The 12529-nt window shown below is 42.0% G+C and overlaps 1 protein-coding gene across 1 annotated transcript; it reads left to right on the top strand.

Moving 5' to 3' along the window:
- Positions 1-479: 479 nt before the first annotated feature.
- Positions 480-11161, top strand: gapdhs (glyceraldehyde-3-phosphate dehydrogenase, spermatogenic). The gene is made up of 11 exons (XM_017409981.3): positions 480-575; positions 7917-7977; positions 8388-8484; positions 8692-8798; positions 9291-9381; positions 9481-9599; positions 9719-9800; positions 9919-10070; positions 10183-10345; positions 10455-10552; positions 10666-11161. The coding sequence occupies exons 2-11, from the start codon at positions 7949-7951 to the stop codon at positions 10733-10735; spliced, it is 1008 nt and encodes a 335-aa protein (XP_017265470.1). The 5' UTR covers positions 480-575; positions 7917-7948; the 3' UTR covers positions 10736-11161.
- Positions 11162-12529: the final 1368 nt, after the last annotated feature.

Below are 12529 nucleotides of genomic sequence, written 5' to 3'. Positions count from 1 at the left end.
TACATATGAGCGCTGTGTGGACTCAGCCCCCCGCTCACACACACACACACACACATCCTCACGTATCACCTTGCATTTTAATCCTGTAAACCGTGCAACACGCACAGTGACCAGCCTCATCTTTACTTCTTCATTTATGCTCCGTGGCGGTTATCTGAGTCTGTCCTCTGGAATGTACCAGGCTATGTGCTAACGGTGTGTCATCACATCCGCTTCATGGATAATGTGAGAAAATGCTTCATCGTTTCTTTCCACTTCCACCGTTTCGTTACTCTCACTTCCTTGTCTGCGTCTGTCTTTCTTTGCGGTTCATAAATCAGAGTTTAACCAAAGAAACAGCACGCCTGCTGCTGCAAGGAGACGACGTTAACCAGAACTTTGGTTGGGGTTCAGCTCCATGGTTACCATGGCAGCCGCAGAGAGCCCGTGACCAGTGCCTCGTTCAGAATGGTTCCTCCCGGCGGAGGAGGGCGTGACGTCACGTCGCCAGGGGTGACCGAGCACGTGTCGAGTATAAAAACGGAAGCCCCGCGCTGTCGGCTGCGCACACCAACTGAACGAGCATCAGCAGTGAGGTAAGGGCGCTTTACCTGTCAGTGTTAGGCCTCTAACCACCAGGACTTTGTAGTTTTATACTCTGAGAGTTTACAGACTGGATTGTTGGTTTTAGTAATATTAATTTAATGTAGTCAGTGTTTTATGAGAGCACAAATAGACCGTATACGACTCGCGGAAGTGGTCGAATTTGATCTCCATCCCACATTCAAGGTTAAGCCTGTGTATGAAGTGGCACCGGAGAAACCGTCTGAGCAGACAATGGGGTGCTTCAAAAATATTAGAATTATGCTCTCTTTGTTTTTGGACCCGTTATATTTATTTATTTTTGCAGAAAGGTTTTTGGGCTACCGGAAGAGAGATGTGGGAGGGGATGCGCAGTCATGGCTGGATGGGAGGCGCAGTGTTTCCTCATGCTTGCCTTCGCTAGCTTGAACAAAAAAAGGCTCTAATAGCTGCGAATTTTAAATTCAGCTCTATTCGGAAAGAATGGCTCGGTTCAGTCCACTCATTTGAAGCCGCTGTGCGGATTACACTGGGCGGGTAACGTGACATTGGCAGCTTTGAGCAGGGCTGCATCATCTTGCGGAAGTAGATTAGAAGACTCCATGTTATGTAATCCGGTGCAAAAATGTAGTCCTATCCAGCCATGTTAATAACCATTGTACTATTCAGCAATACACCGTGTAAGGGAGAGCTGAGGTGGAAATAAAGCACAATGCATTACTGTAATCTTGCTTTTTCGTCTGCGCATCGAGCTGTGACGACGCTAAGTGGAGCTACGTGCCTCCCCTCCTCTTCATCATGAAGTCTGACGACGTTCAGAGGCGAGCCGTAATCTCGCAATTACCAGAAGTAAAACCAACGAATGATGACGAGAACCGAAAAAAATGAGCCGCGGTGACACAATTTCGATCAATTGGCTGGGAAAGCGTCGGTCGTGTCCTCGTGACGCATCTTGAGGGGCAGAGATGTGGCGCAGCGTCGCGTGATTCTGCCGCAGTTTGACTCGACAGACCTGTTGATGCGGTTCGCAAACCGGACCTTGTTTGGGTAAAAAAAAAAAAACAGTTGGGTGAAATTTAACTCAAAGATAATGACAGAAGAAGATGGAAAAAAAGTTGAAAAATAAACTCAAAAAGCGTAATATGTCCTCCATCTTGCGGTTGTAGCTGACAGGCAGGATGCAGCCATGTCTGCCCGGATGAAGGTCACCACTGCAGCTGATGAAGGGCACCACAGGCCCAGAGCTGCTGCAGGGATGCTAACCAGCACTTTATCTTTGACCTCAAACTGGTTTTTAACTATTCACTCTGTAGCTAATGTCTGTAAAGTCAGAAAATGCCATTTCATTCAGCTGAAGGTCACAGACAGCAGAATTTTAGCATCCTGGAGATGCTACAAGCTAAATTTGCTCATGATGGTCTGAGGTTTTAAGGCCCTGTGCTAAGATCTGAATGAAACACACACATATATGTGCTTTACATGTTTATTTTACACGTTTAAATGCAACATTCATGTATTTTGCATTTAAACTTTTAAAATTAATAACATATCAAAACTTGTGTTTGCTTCATGTGATTCCTTTCAGGCCATCTCCTCAGATCAGACTGATCTGATGCTCACCTGCTGCTGCTCGAATGAACAGCCTGTTAGTCGATGAGATTAGCCAGAGCCAAGCAGAAACACACAAGGCGCATTATTCCTGCATAACGCAGACCGCACTGTTAAGAACATGCAAACAAGCCTCACTGGCTTCTTACATCCGTCATCCTTCTTCTGTATGAGGATCCTGGGAAGTTTTAGAGATATATTTATTTTAGCTTCTGTGATGAGTTACTTGTCTTCTTGGATGTTAAACCAGATCAGATTAGTGAGCTGCATCCTCCAGTTAGGTACTTCTTGCCACTAAAAGTCTTTGAGAAAAGACTCATTTGCATACAGGACTCATTCATTCTTCCAGGGGTGGTTGTGAGTTATTTCAAGACCAACCAAAGTTTTCCCCTTAAAGGTGGTGTGGTTGTCTCAGTGCTGCAGTTGGGTGTACCTCTTCATCGTGCAGCTGCAGCTCACCTATACACCAGCCATTATGAGTCGGCCATGAGGGAACAGCCTTCAGAATGACTCAGCACTCCGCATAACTCTCACCACTTTGCCCTGAAGGAAAGGAGCCACACAACCTCAGAGCAGTTTGCCCTGTCTGATTTTACAATTTTACTCATGTACAGATTATCAGCAGGCTTGAATAAACTATTACTGATTGTAACTCAGTAACTGTTTTATATTTATATCATGCCACTATTACCATAAGAAGTTGTATCATTCAATACAATTCAGCATCCTTTTGCTGCAAATCTGACAGATGTGCCTCCAAAAATACCTGAAATGAAGCCATAGTGAACCATGTTCCTTTGCAGCTGAATTTGAGACATTTGTCAGCTGCCGTTCACTGAAATGGAGATAGGCGAAAGTTTCAAATTCCACTTTTTTATGCGTGCTCTGCCATTTCCTGTGCTCACTTGTCACGTGTCTCCTTTCTCAATTTTATGCAGTTTGACACAACACACATTGTGTGTGTGTGGGTAATGATGCAAGTATTCTTATTGTACAATATTAAGGTGTTTTGTGGATCTTGTTATAATAATACAGAAGTCGTGTCAGTTTTTATTTTCAGTGATGAAGGTTATTTCAATTCAGTTTGGTGAGCATAGACAATCGACTGCCTGGTTTAAAACTGCAAAGTGACATCTGAGTGATGAGTTAATGAAATGAATGTGGGTAGGTACGCTGCTGAAGGGGAAAAGACGGAAAAAAACCCCAGTATAGCCCAAACCTTTTTTGTTGTTGCACACAGAAAAATATTAAAGGTCACACCACAGAAGGTGTGCGAAAGGAGAAGACATTAGCTAATATGGTAGTCTGTGTGGTCTCTGGCCAATCGACTCACTGCAGTGGAAAAACACTGAAGAGAAGAAGGGTGTGACAGAGGAAGTTGGGGGAAGGTTTGAGTCGGCACGGGAGCTGAAAGGAAGGCGGATGAACGAGGAAGGTTGGGGGAGGGGCGTAGCGGTGAGGTGAAGTCGGGATAGACGTGAACTCAGTCACTGTGAAATTTCTAATCAGTGTGCAACCTGAGGCAAAGCAAAGAATACCAGAAGTGCAGTAGATTTTTTTTCTAAACTTTTAGTCTCTTGGCAGGAATACAGTGAGTTATGTAAAGAGTTTAGTCTTGACTTGTCTGTTGTGAACCACTGCAGAGTTGAGCAGCAGATCATTTTTAGTATTCAGAACTTTAGACTTTATAAGGATCTGCAACAAGTGACTAGGGATCACGTTTTCTAAACATTTCTGGGAGACTCTAAGACTAATAAATAAATTATTGCTTGATTTCTGAAGGGGAAATCTTGTCAGAAGTTAAATTCTGTGGGGAAACTTCACTTTACTCTTCACATTCTTGCACTCAATTTTTGTGTTTACCACCTGATGCAGCTTATTATCGTGAGTTATCTTTACCCCAGTGAGCACTTCTAGTGTATCCACACTGGTTTTTGTGAGAAGAAAATAGGTCAAAGCTCTGGGGGGAAGGGAGGTTGTCCTAAATCTAAAGAAAGAATGAAAGAGTGGTGGCAAATATAGATCAGGAGGTCGCTGAATTTTAATGATTAGGTTGGGGGGCTGGTGGTTGTGGTAGGGGGATGTGTGTGAAACTCAAGACTCTTTCACAAAACAGGTCTGTGAAATGGCCGCACAGACCGGTCCGTCTTTATGCTGCCTTTGACTGTTCACAAATCACAGATGGAGCTGGCCACGTCCCACACAGCTTTCAGAAATTAAGCGAGATTGCAAAACCAAAACAGCGTATTTCATCTCATTATTGAACCTTTTCACATGTCAACTGTTTTGCTTCTGTTGCTCCTCAATTTGCAGCATACGGGTGCACCAGGGGTGGATTGGCTTTGACTCCCCTCTCCGCCCCGGACCGTTCAGAAATCACATCAAAGCGGCCAGAGAGTGTCCTGGTTTGGGGTGTTTTGTAAAGTGCCCCCAGACTACGATGTAGAGAGTCACCACTGAGAGCTGATGGTTGAGGACTGCAGGCGGGGGAGGGGACAATAGAGAACAATAATGAGGCTCAAAGATGAACAGATGGATGGAAGTAGAGAAAAATGGCTACAATAAGCTGGTGACTAACTAGTAGTACGTTGATTGCCTTTAAGACTTTAATAGATGTTTGCACCAATGTGATCCAGACAAAGCATTATCTGTCTTTTTATACCTTGGTGGCACCTCCTTTTGGTTTTGAGTTTCCTGAGCCACCTGTTCGATCAGATCTACCTTAACTCAACCTGGCTCTCCTTCCATACTTGGGAAATTTCTGACAGATTTGATAAAGCAGTGAGAAGTAGAACTGAGCAGGAAAAATTATGTTCCTTTTTCATTCGTCCCCTAACGCTTTAAGAAGTGGCAGCAGACTGCAAGATGCAGTTGACAGTGTGCTGGTCCTCCACTGCTCTCCTCTGCACAATACTGTCTCTGTGAGGCCGAGGCGTTTCAGTCTGAGTGCTGTCAGAGTGTGTGTGTGCGTGCTGAATACCACACCAAGGTTTATTGTTTTCTGATGAAAGAGCCACGACCTTGGGGTAGAGTAAAAGTGAAGCTGCTGGCTCTGGAGCAACTTCCTTTTATTGTTACATAGGGCTGTGGTTAAGTTTACTAAACAGAAAATAATTATATTTCACACAAGTTCTGTTCACATATTTGATGTGTGCCTTAAAAAAAAAAAAAAAAAAAAAATTAATTGGATTTGCTGTGCCTCAGTGCTGAATCTCTCTTTTTCAAGCAGGTAGCAATAGCAACTTCCACCACCTTCCCCCTGTCACTGATTGGCCAATCCCTCAAACAGCTGCAGGGCAAAAAAATGTGTTTTTTTTTCTGAAAAATCTCCTGGAGTCTCAGGCAAACAAGTATTACCTGCCTCAGCGTGTATGCCCAACATGAAATGGTGAGATTATGAATTTTTCCACATCTGGAGGCGCATATTTAAAATTTAATTCCACTTGATTTGTCTCGTACGTCTACACCACTCTTTGCCTAGTGGAAACTTCCACCTGCTTTAGAAAAGCAGAACGTTACCTTTCTGTGGTGTCATTTATCAGCGAGGCAGCCATTTTGTTGTGGGAAACCCTGGGCAACTGCTCTGTGTGGATAAAAACTGAAAGGTTAGTATGCAGGGAAGGAGAGAGGAGAGCAAAGCAGCTTACATTGGATGGGAACTGTTAAATGTTGTGACCACACAAAATGGAAATGTGAGAAACTGCAAAGTCATACTGCATGCACCCCCACCCCACCCCACCCCACACACACACTCCCTCTGTCTCTCCTTTAGTGACCTTGTGTTATAGATGCTGCTGGCTGCACAACACAAAATGGCTGCTCTACCCTGGAATGAATTCATAAAAACAAAATTGCACCACAGAAAAAGTTTTGGGCTCAGTCAGTTGACATCAGTGAGACCATATTTAGTTTAAAACTAGCAGCCTGTTCAGTAAAATAACTGTAAATCCAATTTCAGTTGCCTCCAACATTTATTCATCAGTGTGAATGAGTGGAGGTGAGAGGTAAAGTTGATGTTTTCTAATCTGGTTAACCCCTGCAGTCTATTTTAAGTGCTCCCACAATGCATTTCACCTGATTGACAGCCTGTCCCAGATGCTCCTCGTAGAGATACACAAACACACAACAGATTAGGAGATTACAGTAGTTTATCATGACAAGCAGCCAGTTCCAAGGACAGCCAACATGCTCCACCTTTACACACATGTTAAGATCACGCCATCCCTTTTATAACATATGAGTTTATGTTTTTGACATGTTACAAACCATAACTCCTCAGAAAGCATCTATCAAGCCTGCAGCTGCAGGTCTGCCACAGCATCTGATGTGTTCGACCCATTATAGGTCACAGGCCCACACATGGTTCAGTTTAAATTTGGGAAGCTAAACATCATGTCAGACAGTGGTTAACCATCTTGACATGGACAGAAAAGGCAAAACGAGAGAGATTAAGAAAAGGAAGTGGACCAGATTGGTCTGTTTTAGTTTCCCAGATAATCACAACTAATGAACTAGATTAGGTAATAAATTCATAAGTTGTACCACACACAGACTGATCACCTGTCATACATATTGCCCATCAGTGGCTCATTTAGACTCAAGAAAGATCTTTAATTACAAAGAAAAGGAGTAGGTTTGTTTGACTGAGAGTACTGTATGAAAATCAGGTCACATATTTGTATCAAAGCCAGGTCCTCCTTTCACTCCATTAACAGACAATTCACTGTTGGCTCACGTACCAAAACCTTTCTTCCACCCTTCTTATTTCATTCTTCTCTAAACATGTCCCTGCATTGTGCAACACCGTTCAGCAGCGTACATCTGCTCAAATCACGGCTCGACAGCCTGTATTTTTCCACTGACAAGCAGAATTACACCCTTGTATGCTTTCAGCCCCACCTCCTGGCTGGGTTACACAGTTTTACTACACGCTGCTCATCATCACTTCAGTATTCTCCTTTTGGTGCGAATCCATGTCTGTTCTCCACTTCTCCTGCCTCCGCCTGGGTTATGTAGACCAGCTGATGTTTAAATTAGTCATAAGTCATTTCAGATATTTGTTTTTCATTTAAACACTACATGAACAGCATGTTACCTCATCTGATTATCACAAAAGTCTTATAAATCACTGGTCAACATATAAGATGGGTTTGATGATTCAACTTGCATGAATTAGTGCTTATCTGATTTTTCAATAAATGAATTTTTGTTCACACTCAAATTGTCAAAATGTAAACCTTTTTTCCATCTCATTACACATTATGTGAAATCTCTGCTGTCATTTTATATTTTTATGAAGTTACCCTGAGGGGATTTTTAGATATGAAATAAGCAGCACCCATCTGGATATATCTGGGGCATTGGATTGTGTGAAATATTGATTACAAATATTTTGCTCATAAAAAATGATCCTTTGATAAAATGGGACACCAGGGCAAATCACACCTGAGTTTTTGGCTCTACCTGCTCTATACGTAAATTCTGTTTAACCTTCCAATAATCAAAGCTTTGTATTCAATTGTCTGAAAATAGTTACAGCATGACAAACCAGTCCAACCTTGACTAACTAGCTTCTTTAAAGCTAACTACAGTTAAGGCAGATGGCCTCACTCCAAGCCCTTACCTATAACTTTTGTTGCATTTTGTCACACCTAATGTCGAATGGTCAAACTGTTTCCATTGCAGGTCAATTAGCATCATTCATTAGTTGTTGTCTGTTGAATCTCACTGGTGTTTCTGTTTTGTAGGCAACTCCACACTCCCCTAAGCAACAACAACCATGTCAGACCTCTGTGTTGGAATCAACGGGTGAGTTTGACCCTCATGTTGTATCAACAGGATGGTGAGATGCAGGCAGGAAGGAGCACATAGTTGGGTTCAGTTTATCGAGAGGGACAAATGCTTTTTTTAAATATGTGTGTGCCACTGTTCTGAAAAACAGAAAAGGAGATTTCAGTCAGATTGCAACTGGACAGTAAAAGACAGCGTTCTCCTTTAATATTTTTTGGTCTTTAAAGTTCACTGCGCTACGTAGGTTCAGCACATTGATCTCCATTTACCTCCTAATTATGCAGTAATAAACTTAAGTTGACAAAACTATGCTCTATATCAGAAACAACACTTTCTGTATGTAGTTCACAATCACACTTCTAATAGGCAGCACACAGGTAGAATCATGGTTTGTTTGTTGTTTAATGTCTGTCTTCATGTCTCTGCAGCTTTGGGCGCATTGGCCGCCTGGTTCTGAGGGCTTGCCTCCAGAAGGGCATCAAAGTCGTAGCCATCAATGACCCCTTCATTGACTTGAAGTACATGGTGAGAAAACTCAAAGCATGTTTACGTATCGTACGTACTGTAGCTGTAATCATACAGTGACACAGTGTCTGAAAAAAGCTAAAACTAACCCAAACAGTCAAGGTCTTTGGAAATGTTTCAATCTTAAATAGGTTATTACATTAGTTTTGTATTAATAAGAAAGTGAAGTGCACTATAAGCTATAATCTTTGGTCTATGCCTTCTTAGGTCTACATGTTCAAGTATGACTCCACTCACGGCCGTTACCATGGTGAGGTCTCCCACGATGGCAACAAGCTCATCGTCGACGGCAGCAACATCTCTGTTTTCCAGTGGTATGTCATCATATCAGTCCAGACCAAGGTTCTTGTGGTTTTCATATATAACCCTGTACAATGGTTTTTAAGTTTTTTTAAAATGTCTTCCTTAACTTTACGTCTATTTTTTTTGGTTGAGGGTTTTATACTTCTTTGATCTGTAGTTCTTTCATCCATGATTGAATTCCTGGCAGTGGAATGAAGCTTTCAGCTTCTTGGGGCTTCACTCAAATAACTATCCTGTCCACTCTTTGTGCCAGTTGTTGTTTTAGTTTGTTGTACGGTATGTGCGCCGAAAATTGGAATATCAACAAAAAGGGTGGTTATAGAAGAGAGATTCCTACTTTACTACGCTGAGAATTACATATCTGTTCACTTACCAAGGCTCTGCATGCACAGGATGCACTGCTCTTTTTCTTACACCATTTGAGATTAGCAGTCTCTTTTGGTTGAACTAATTTTCTGCCATATTTGGAATCTGTGATTGACTCAGTTTTTCTTTGACTTTAGCATGAAGCCTGCTGAGATCCCCTGGGGCAGTGCTGGAGCCAAATATGTTGTTGAGTCCACTGGAGTCTTCCTCAGTGTGGAGAAGGCCACTGTACGTAATCACAGACATGAACGGGCACACAAAGAAATGTACAGAGTTTGAAGGACAGTCTGGTTTCTAATCTTAGTTCTCACTCTGTTCCAAACACAGTCTCACATCCAGGGAGGCGCAAAGCGTGTGGTTGTGTCCGCCCCCTCACCTGATGCTCCAATGTTTGTCATGGGAGTCAATGAGGACAAATACGACCCCTCCTCCATGACCATTGTCAGGTAACTTTTTTTGTTTGCATAGGCCTGAACTAATTTTTAATTTTATTTTGTTTTATTTCAAAATAACCTGAGTCTAATTAAGTTTGCTAGCTAAATGTCTCTTTTTTTCCCATTTATAGTAATGCCTCCTGTACCACCAACTGCCTGGCCCCCCTGGCCAAAGTCATCCATGATAACTTCGGCATTGAGGAGGCTCTCATGGTAATTATCAGTAAATCTTTGTCTAAATGTATTTCTAAATTATTTGCTGCTTTAATCTTGCGTTTTTGTAGCCTTTAAAGTTCTTGTGTTTCACGCCGCATAACTCCGCTCCCTGCAGACTACAGTCCACGCCTACACAGCCACCCAGAAGACAGTGGACGGTCCCAGCTCCAAGGCCTGGCGTGACGGCCGCGGTGCCCACCAGAACATCATTCCAGCCTCCACTGGTGCTGCCAAGGCAGTGGGCAAAGTCATTCCTGAGCTCAACGGGTATGTCCGCAGCTTTATCTTTGGCTCCCTCTTGTGGCAGAAATGGGAATTATGTATAAAGAAGCTTGTAAAAATCAGAAACTCTGATACATGTCCCTTTCTGTCATTTTAGTAAGCTGACAGGAATGGCATTCAGGGTGCCAGTGGCAGATGTGTCAGTGGTGGACCTGACATGCCGTCTGACCAAGCCTGCATCTTACGCTGAGATTAAGGAGGCCGTCAAGAAGGCAGCACATGGACCCATGAAGGGAGTGCTGGGTTACACCGAAGACCAGGTAAAGTCGTTGTTTTTAATTAAAAAAAAGTGAGATCCCTAAGGCTGGGTGGGTTTTTTTTTCTGTGATAAACTGAGTTTCTGACTTGTGTAATTTTTGCTTTTTGCAGGTGGTGTCCTCTGACTTCATTGGTGACACTCACTCCTCCATCTTTGATGCTGGTGCTGGCATCTCCCTGAATGACAACTTCGTCAAGCTCATTTCCTGGTGAGTTTTCCAGATGTCTTGTACACGACTTTCAGTTTGTGTTGATGTAAGGACGGAAACGAGAGCAAACATTTTGACACTGCCTTACCAATTTTCCCTTTTCTGTGTTGCAGGTATGACAATGAGTACGGCTACAGCAACCGTGTTGCCGACCTGCTGCTGTACATGCACTCCAAGGAGTAGATGCTTCCTGCCCAGAAAGGAAGTTAGGAAAGGGACCACCCCTAAACATCATAAACCCTCCCTTATCTTTTACACAAAAGCCCCACCCATAGCCAAGTCATAGCATTTCGGCCCTTAGCTCTACTACAGTATATGTAGGCAGCAGCAACAGTGTTTGATTGTTCTGAGTTCATCTGTGTTTTCCTTTAATGACGAGGCGAAAGGTCGGTGAAAATATTTGTGTTCGTGTGCCCCTTCTCCACCTCCCACTGCCAATTTAGATGTGTTGTTCTGGCTGAGTACTTATGGTAACTACTGTATTCATTTCACTGTTAGTGTGTTTTAAAAGCTTAGTCACCAGTGGAAGGAGGAACCTGAGAGGCAGACATATTGTAACTCTGCTTAAGAATAAAGAGACAACTAAATAAAACTTGAAAAAATCTAAAACTCTGGTTGTCCAGCTTCATCTTTTCAAATGAATGATGTAATCTGGTAACTGATGCACTCTTTTTGTTTTAGTCGTTTTTTTTCCCCATGTCCAGTTAGCTTCATAGCCAATCCCTGATGCATATTTGAACTGAAAACTTAAATCACCTGTTCAGTAGTGATATACATTAATCTAAACTGAAATCCTGACAATGCAAATAATTCACAGATTCAAAACAATTTAAAGCTGCTGATTGAGCTCTGGACAAAATACTCAAAGCTTCCAGTTTATGTTAAGGTTTGCTAACTCGAATAAGAGTGATAAAGAAGTGACAAAGTTAGATTTTTTTCTTGTAATAAAGCCCCTAATAAAGAAGCTAACAAGTCAGTACTGAGAATCAAATACTAAATAATGCTATGTTTGTGCACATATATTTATTGTAACAGATTTGATTTGACACCAGAGTTGAAGAAGCTTTTGAAGAAATTGTTTTTCTTTTCCAGACAGTCTCGCAGCTCTCGTGTGAGAAGCACGTTGTGTGGTAGTGATGCTTTGCCTCATTCTTTTTGTCCTAAAAGTTTACACTCAAAACAATAAAAACTGTTTTACTTTGTGTCTTGGACCTTTGTCTGAATGACCATCTTAAAATGAGAACAGTCACATCTACTCTGAGTCTCTTTCCTGTCCTCTCCCTCTCTGTCTGATGCACAAGAAAGATGAAAACTTTGAGCCACCTGCTGTCCTTTCTGTGTTACTGCAGACAAAATGACTCAGAAGAAATCCTTACAGCTTCCTTTGAAAGCAGTGCAAAAACTTACAACACAAGAACTAACTTTTTTAAAATCCTATTTCAAGCTATTTCACGTTAATCAGTGGTTAAGCAGACAAAAGCATGAGTTCAGTGAATTATCCAAACTTTAGTTGTCAGTATTTATGCTGAAGAACAAGGATTCAACATTTTAGCCATTTGTTCAGAAATGTGAATAACATCAATGATGTGATGTGTCAAAACATAAGTCAAAAGTCTTTTAAAAAATTCAATTAACAGTGATAATCTTTAAAAAGAAGACGAGAAAACGTGCTGCCTTTTTTTAAACTGTTCTGCAGTTTGTTTATTGAAAACATAAACACTGACACTGTGACAATGGTAACTATCTGGCTAAACAAAGCTGTCTCTCCAGGTCATAATTTAGCAGTTTACCTGCATCTAAGGAACAATACAAACACATTTACTTCACATTTGGTCAGACTGAATCCTCTTGCAGTAACACAAGAACGACAGCAGGTGGAACCAAATGTTCCCTAAAGTGATTGCACTGAGCTCCTGCAGGAGACCAAGAGACTGAAGAACCTCAAGATTGCATACATTTACTGTAAAAAAAAAAAAA

This window comes from Kryptolebias marmoratus, linkage group LG16 (assembly GCF_001649575.2).
Source record: "Kryptolebias marmoratus isolate JLee-2015 linkage group LG16, ASM164957v2, whole genome shotgun sequence".
NCBI classification, from domain to species: Eukaryota; Metazoa; Chordata; class Actinopteri; order Cyprinodontiformes; family Rivulidae; genus Kryptolebias; species Kryptolebias marmoratus.
The sequence above is the reverse complement of the archived record's forward strand: the minus strand, read 5'-3'. Positions and strand labels throughout refer to the sequence as shown.

Excerpts from the sequence above, each read along its gene's own strand:
- gapdhs (XM_017409981.3), top strand. The coding sequence starts at position 7,949 with ATGTCAGACCTCTGTGTTGGAATCAACGG. Across the intron at positions 9,600-9,718 it reads TCCTCCATGACCATTGTCAG|TAATGCCTCCTGTACCACCA; the intron begins GTAACTTTTTTT and ends TCCCATTTATAG. Across the intron at positions 10,346-10,454 it reads TGGGTTACACCGAAGACCAG|GTGGTGTCCTCTGACTTCAT; the intron begins GTAAAGTCGTTG and ends TGCTTTTTGCAG.